Below are 8,005 nucleotides of genomic sequence, written 5' to 3'. Positions count from 1 at the left end.
AAATTTCGCTAGCGCGTGGCGCCTCTAAAAAATCCTTTTCCTGTGCCTCTAGGTGTTTGGTTGCACCTATTCTGGTTAAATGCAAAATCTGAATAAGGAAAGGGTTGTGTTCTCTGGGTAAGATAAGACTTTTCAGTCCTATTCGGGCAGGATAAACAAGGTATAGGTATTCTATTCTTCTTCGCATTTCTTTGTCGGGTAGGCATTGCTTCGGGTATCCTTCGAAGAATACTTAGGTACAATTTATTCGCGTATTTCAAAAGCTACGTATCCACTAAAGAGGATGATGTTATCAAAACCAATTGACAAAAGTAAATCAGTTTAAACTTTGGACAAACGTTTTTATTTTGTCAGTGTTGTGGCATAGTAAATTAAATTTTAAAATGGAGGAGAAAGTTAATGCCTAAGTACAGAAATTTAATACCTACCTAGGACTTAGGTACCAAAAAATCGAAACGAAAAATCCATTCCGTAAAGTTACGCACATTGCATAACTAAAACGTTTAAAGGCGTTTATACAATCACCTCCCGTTGTACAAAGGATAAAGTTGTGATTCTACCTTCTGGAATCAATTTTACAAACGGAAATTAATGTCAATCATCTGCCTGTGCCATCAGGTAAAGCCTTTTTTTGTTTGATTTGACCTGATTGGAATAAAATCATCGCTTTTGATATACTTTCCGGGACCTCCAGTGTGCAAGCCTAGTGATACCCACTCGGCCGCCTCCAGATCCAGAGTCTACCGTGCTAACCAATGCACCACTGTGGTTGGTTGCTATTAAGAAAGTAACTGTGGCACATCCATTGAAAAAATATACCTCCCTATCTATCTTTTCCATTAAACTGGCCCACCTTCCTTCGGTACAATAATAGCTAGAGATAGTTAGGTAATTAGTTACGTACGAGTATGTACAATTTTTAAAATTATTAATAATTAAACTAATTAATGATGAGTAATAAAAATCATAAATAATGATAATAAATTATTAACCTACCATATTTTCTCAACTTCCTATGTATACCAATAGGATTTTCTTTCTTTCTTTCTTTCCTTCCTTCTTTCTTCCTTCCTTCCTTTTTTCTTTCTTTCTTCTTTCTTCCTTCTTTCTTTCTTTCCTTCCTTCCTTCCTTCTTTCTTTCTTCCTTCCTTCTTTCCTTCTTTCTTTCTTCCTTCCTTTTTTTTTCTTTCTTTCTTTTTTTCTTTCTTTCCTTCTTTCTTTCTTCTTTCTTTCTCTCCCCCTTCAAGTTTTTAAAGTTGACTCAAATAAAAGTGGACTTCAGTAAAAATCAATGATGATGGTACAGGCAGCAATGACTATATTAATAGTCTAAGTTCTAACCTAAACACAACTTGCGGGTCGAGAGTTCATTTTGGAGCCCACGAAAAAAATCGACATTCCTACGTAACAATCGAAGGTTTGATTTCTCAAGAAATGTACACAGTATAGGTACCTATACATACATATTTTAAAAATTTCGCTAGCGCGTGTCGACTCTAAAAAATCCTTTTCCTGTACCTCTAGGTGTTTGGTTGCACCTATTCTGGTGTGTATGAGGTGCCTACCTATTTTCCTATTCAGATACGTACCTACATAGTATTCGCTAAAATAAAGCACTAGGTACCTACCTAGGTTCACAAGGCTACATAGAATTCCTAGACCCAATCCTTGAACTCAGCCAGGACTCGAACCCAGGTCACACCACACGCGAGGCCAGTATGTCAGCTAAGAAATAAGCAATAAGGATTCAGAGGGTTTATTCCCCTCGGTTTTTTATCGCAAGTTAAGTGAGCGGAGAGTGAGGAGTTACGTAAATATGCGGAAGAGAAAACAGTGACTGTACTGTAGTACCTACGCCCAAGCTTTCTGGTACGTATATTTTAGTATGTGTTCTCCACATGTACATTCTAACTCTTATGTTCCCAATGGATTAGCAATACCTCGCGCGGGCATGTCGGCTTTTGCATAATCTCCGGATATTAACGGATAAAATACTCGCCAGTCCCGTAAACACGAGTCTTGGTCCAAATAGCCGAAATATCCCAGGGAATTTCTGTGATTCTTTCCATTCTTTGTTATTATGTTCGAAACACATTTAATTTCTAACGACAAGAGTTAGTTGTTGTCATTTTAGGTCATTAACACTTGGGTACATACGGACGCCCTTCTTAGTTCATTGACCTCAGTTGTGTTCATAATATACCTAGTGACGAACCGTACACTCAATCTTACACGAACTTACCCGATGCACGTTCGGGTTTTTATTTTCTTCGCGTTTTATTTGAATGAAATAAAAAGAGTAAAATCTCCAAGTGTGAGTGGAGAATATTGTTTTACTTTCTATTACCCCCTTCGCGTGATGAATGAGATTTTTATAGCGCTTATTTTTTCGCTCTCGCGGTAAGAGCAGGCACATCGCCTCGTCGATAATGTGGTCAAACCACTCGACTGGTAAACGCAATATCGCGGGTTCGATCCCAGCTGAGCTACGGAATTTTACCTTCATTTGTTCAAGTTGAAAATTAGTTATACCTCTTTTAACGAAATCTGAGACATTAACGTTGCGTCTCCTTGTGACTACCTTTCTTTGAAGAGTCTATTGTTCGATCGGGATTGAACCCTCACCCGCCTGTTTACAAAACTAACTTACTGACCGCTAGCCTGGTGTTTCCATGGCAACCTAGCTGTCAGAGCTATTAATATTCATACAGGAGTTTTAATAAAAAAATATCTTCAATAAATTCAAATGAAAAGTAGATGGGTACGTACGTAGGTATCCTGGTAATATAATGTGTAGGTACCTACCTAGTTTTTTTTTTTTTTTTTTTTTTTTTTTTTTTATTTTTTTGAAAAAAATAACAAATTCAAAGAGATGAACACCCAGCTCCTAAAGAACACTGGGGATAAGCAAACTCCGAGCTTGGCATGACAGGAACCCTTTTGGCTTGGCTTCTAGCTAAATCCAGTCATACACTCCATATTCATATCCTTGCCTTGCCTACATATCTGGTGTTCTTCTTCCTCCTCCTCCTCCTCTTCTTCTTCTTCTTCTTCTTCTTCTTCTTCTTCTTCTTCTTCTTCTTTTTCTTCTTCTTCTTCTTCTTCATTTTTATTTTCCTTCCACCTACTTCTTCTTTTCGAAAAATTGATCGTTTGCAAAAATATAAAAGAAACTCCGATGTACCTATACTGCAAAGCGCTTGATCAACATTTTAACTTTTTCTTCGATCTGACTCTAGCAACTTTTTATTTCTTTATACCTGGCTGAAGCTGTTGTTTTGGAGAGAATGGAAAAGTTCGGCGAACGGGTTTTGTTTTACGCATCATCAGGAAAGGGTTTTGCTTTACGCATCACCGAGAAACGGGCTTTGTTTTACGCACCTCTTTATTTTACGCAACGGAGATTGTTTTTCGCATCTCCAGGGAACAGGTATACCTACGTATTTTTGGGTACAGGTTTTGTTTTACGCGTCTCCAGGAAACGGTTTTATTTACCTATGCTGGTTTTAATTTGTTTTACGCCTTTTTTTTAGGTTTGTTTGATTTATCGATTGTTTAATTGGTAAATTGTTCGATTAATTTATTTTCTGTTCCAGCTTCTAACAGTTTTCCCCTTTGTTTCTTTGCTTTCAGCACAAATTGAAATCATACCTTGTGGATATTTATCGATTGATCGCTAACGTTTCCCCATTTTCTTTTTAATTTTTTTTTCGCATTTTTTTTTTTTTTTTTAGGTTTGTTTGATTTATCGATTGTTTAATTGGTTAATTGTTCGATTAATTTATTTTCTCTGTTCCAGCTTCTAACAGTTTTCCCCTTTGTTTCTTTGCTTTCAGCACAAATTGAAATCATACCTTGTGGGTATTATCGATTGATCGCTAACGTTTTCCCATTTTCTCTGCTTTCAGCACAAATTGAAATCATCCCGTGTAAAGTTTGCGGTGACAAGAGCAGCGGCGTGCACTATGGCGTCATTACGTGCGAGGGCTGCAAAGGCTTCTTCAGGCGAAGTCAGAGCTCGGTGGTGAACTACCAGTGTCCCAGGAACAAGGCGTGTGTGGTCGACAGGGTGAACAGGAATCGATGCCAGTACTGTCGACTCCAGAAATGTTTGCGGCTAGGGATGTCGAGAGACGGTAAGTTTGGATAGGAAATTTTAAAAGCTGTGGGTTCACACAGAACCTACAATGCCAGCCATTCACGCTCAGGGCGGGGCGTCTGGTAAACCACGGTCTATCAGACAGTCGAAACGTGTGTGACGGAAAAAGCTCGAGACCTACGTCTCTCAGACCATCTGAGCGTAAGGACATAACGTGTGTGACGGAAAAAGCTCGAGACCTCCGTCTCTCAGACCATCTGAGCGTAAGGGCATAGCATTACACTATTAGATGTTTAACTGTCATAAAGTCACAAAGAAATTTTAATGCCCATCCCGTAGTATGGTTTCTATTTTCCTTATCACAATTACTTTCACAATGTCTCTACTACTACCTATCTTTACCTGTTGTATTTTATTGTCATTCTCTACGTGTTCTCGTGTTGACCCAGCACCTAAATGGGGAGTATTGTGTCTCTTCTCGCCCATCTGATGAGAGGCATACTACGGGATGGGCATCTTCGACACAGACCACATGCGTCCAATGTAGCAGTTGTTTCATTGCTACGAAATAAAAACGGCGGTGAAACACTCATCTTTTTTTTGAAAAAACCTAATTTATTCCCTTTTCTCTGTTTTCAGCTGTAAAATTTGGCCGAATGTCGAAGAAGCAACGCGAGAAGGTGGAAGTGGAGGTGAGATATCACCAAGCTCAAATGCGTGCTCAAACTGAGGTCGCCCCATTTATCGATTGATCGCTAACGTTTCCCCATTTTCTCTGCTTTCAGCACAAATTGAAATCATCCCGTGTAAAGTTTGCGGTGACAAGAGCAGCGGCGTGCACTATGGCGTCATTACGTGCGAGGGCTGCAAAGGCTTCTTCAGGCGAAGTCAGAGCTCGGTGGTGAACTACCAGTGTCCCAGGAACAAGGCGTGTGTGGTCGACAGGGTGAACAGGAATCGATGCCAGTACTGTCGACTCCAGAAATGTTTGCGGCTAGGGATGTCGAGAGACGGTAAGTTTGGATAGGAAATTTTAAAAGCTGTGGGTTCACACAGAACCTACAATGCCAGCCATTCACGCTCAGGGCGGGGCGTCTGGTAAACCACGGTCTATCAGACAGGCGAAACGTGTGTGACGGAAAAAGCTCGAGACCTCCGTCTCTCAGACCATCTGAGCGTAAGGGCATAGCATTACACTATTAGATGTTTAACTGTCATAAAGTCACAAAGAAATTTTAATGCCCATCCCGTAGACCCCGACAGTTCGGTGTTTGATCAAACCCAGACACCCTCGTCTAGTGATCAATTCAACGCGTTCAATAATGCTGGGTAAGTAGCTACGCCGACAGTTCGGTGTTTGATCAAACCCAGACACCCTCGTCTAGTGATCAATTCAACGCGTTCAATAATGCTGGGTAAGTAGCTACCCCGACAGTTCGGTGTTTGATCAAACCCAGACACCCTCGTCTAGTGATCAATTCAAAGCGTTCAATAATGCTGGGTAAGTAGCTACAGTATTTTATTTTATTGTCATTCTCTACTACCACCTATTAATTTACATTTACCTTTTTTTTTCTAGTTAAGCAAGGTCTTTTTACTGAAACCCATCAAATATACGAGACCTTGTTTAGACTGCTGGGGTGAAGGGACTTTTCAGTCCTATTCGGGCAGGATAAACAAGGTATATTCTATTCTATTAGCTGGGTAAGTAGCTACCCCGACAGTTCGGTGTTTGATCAAACCCAGACACCCTCGTCTAGTGATCAATTCAACGCGTTCAATAATGCCGGGTAAGTAGCTGTGAGGGGGAAAAATTAGTGATAGGGCGCCACAAGTTTTAGGAGACCCTTAGAGTGGAAGAACTACATATACTATTGAGTTACCTCCCCTGATTTAGGGTGTTGGAATGGCTATGTTGAAGAGCCTTCCTGATAGAGAGTTCCGGAACCAACTCACTCGATTGGACTTCCGGCAACTTAGTATTTTTTACTCAATGAACAAACTACGTATAATATTTTCAAAAGGTCAATTAAGTAAAAATCCCATGACTTCGGCGCGATAATTTTTCCCACTCTTCTGATATCTGGCTTCCATGAAGTCGGTCCCTTGTGACGAAGGTAACAATGTAATAACATGTATCCATCGGTGGGGTTGATGAAATAAGCTCGTTCCCTTATTATTTATTATTATTATTTTTTTTTTGTCCAATACATAATAGGTACTTCTTTTTACTCTGGTAATGCCACCACTGGTCGCTATCTACTCATTTGAAGTAGCTACTCAGCTGAGTGCTCGCCGTATGCCAAGCTTAGGGCCGTATTCCAAGATTTAGAAGCCAGGAATCGGAGCTTTTTGGGTTATAAGTCTCCCTGAACCACTATATAGTAACAAGAAATGAACAAACTACGTATAATATTTTCAAAAGGTCAATTAAGTAAAAATCCCATGACTTCGGCGCGATAATTTTTCCCACTCTTCTGATTTCTGGCTTCCATGAAGTCGGTCCCTTGTGACGAAGGTAACAATGTAATCACATGCATGTGATTACATGTATCCATCGGATTAGGGCCGTATTCCAAGATTTAGAAGCCAGGAATCGGAGTTTTTTGGGTTATAAGTCTCCCTGAACCACTATAGTAACAAGATTTATTCTGCTATTGCCATTCGGCGAAAGCTAAAGCCGCTAAAACAACAACAACTATAGTAACAAATACATCACGGTTCCTCCCCTCAGGTACCCCTATGTAGGAGATGTGACGGGCAGCTACACCACCAGTGGGGGATACTCGTTCACGCCAACCCTACCATTCGACGTCGGTGCCGACTTTGTGGACAGTACGACCACGTATGAGCCGAGACCTACCAGTGTCCACGACAGTGGTGGAGGTACAGCAGATGTCAACAGCTCGGGTGAGAAAACACAATCAATCAAATGGTGAATTTATTTGTGTTAAAGCAGAGGCCTTTTCACAATTTATGGGGTATCAGCATTACTAAGTGCTTCCTTTGCAATCAATTTCCATACTTCAAAAATCTTTTTACACTTGTAATGCCGCCACTGATCTTGAAATAAAAAAAATCAAAATTTGGTTTAATTTTCTTCTTTTTCCTTTTTCGGAATTACCTATTTTAAATACTTCTTGTGCAATAAGTTCTTTTTAAACACTGATGATGCCCGAAAGGGTGAAACTAGTCTGTAAGTTACCTAAGTCATATTACAATAAAATAAACCTATCAACCAAAACCAGTGAAGAGTAAAAGTTTTTTTCATATTTAGAGACCTAGGTTTGTCAGATGTGGGTCTGTGCGTGTCAGACGGTCTAAGCTGTCGGCATAAGAGACTCATTTACAAATATTAGGATTTTACAATATTTACAAACAGGTACACAAAACAAAATAACAAAATGATAAGAAATTAACAAAAGAAATCGAAAATTGAATAAAGAAAGAAAAAAAATATTGAAAAATCCTAACCTAGGGCGGGATTAATGCCTAGGGCATTCTCTTCCATCCAACCCCAATAAGACCTTCGTTGATAAAGTTATATAGTTACCTCTAAATCCTCTAAAACCAATCCTCTAAAAAAAAGTATATTCCATTCTATTCTTCTTCTTTATCAAGTCCGATAACAATGTTAACATGGTGATCGGAGAAAAAGGAGGAGGAGAAGAAAAATAAATAAATAAAAATAAACAGCTTACAAAAGCCATTTTTCAAGTCATCTCTTAGGCGATAAGCTTTCGATTATAACACCATTGCATAACGCATCCCTCCGATTCTCAAACAGCATAAAATGCGTTGCATAGCATACCTTTCGTTTGTCTGGTAGCATAGTCGAAAGTTTGGTGTTCCGACTTGTTATCAATCTGACCTATATTCTACAAATAAACAAAAAAATCAAACGAA

General features: G+C 39.5%; 1 protein-coding gene across 1 annotated transcript; it reads left to right on the top strand.

Moving 5' to 3' along the window:
• Window positions 1–3,836: 3,836 nt before the first annotated feature.
• LOC103521178 (probable nuclear hormone receptor HR3) lies at window positions 3,837–7,009 on the top strand (the record flags this gene model as incomplete). Its single annotated transcript, XM_008486285.1, has 4 exons — window positions 3,837–4,136; window positions 4,739–4,839; window positions 5,444–5,514; window positions 6,834–7,009. Coding segments are annotated over 4 exons (648 nt in total), but the record flags the coding sequence as incomplete, so codon positions are not given.
• Between the last annotated feature and the right edge of the window lie 996 nt (window positions 7,010–8,005).

This window comes from Diaphorina citri, unplaced genomic scaffold (genome assembly GCF_000475195.1).
Source record: "Diaphorina citri unplaced genomic scaffold, Diaci psyllid genome assembly version 1.1 scaffold4682, whole genome shotgun sequence".
Lineage (NCBI taxonomy): Eukaryota > Metazoa > Arthropoda > Insecta > Hemiptera > Psyllidae > Diaphorina > Diaphorina citri.
This window is presented reverse-complemented; position numbering and strand designations above follow the sequence as displayed.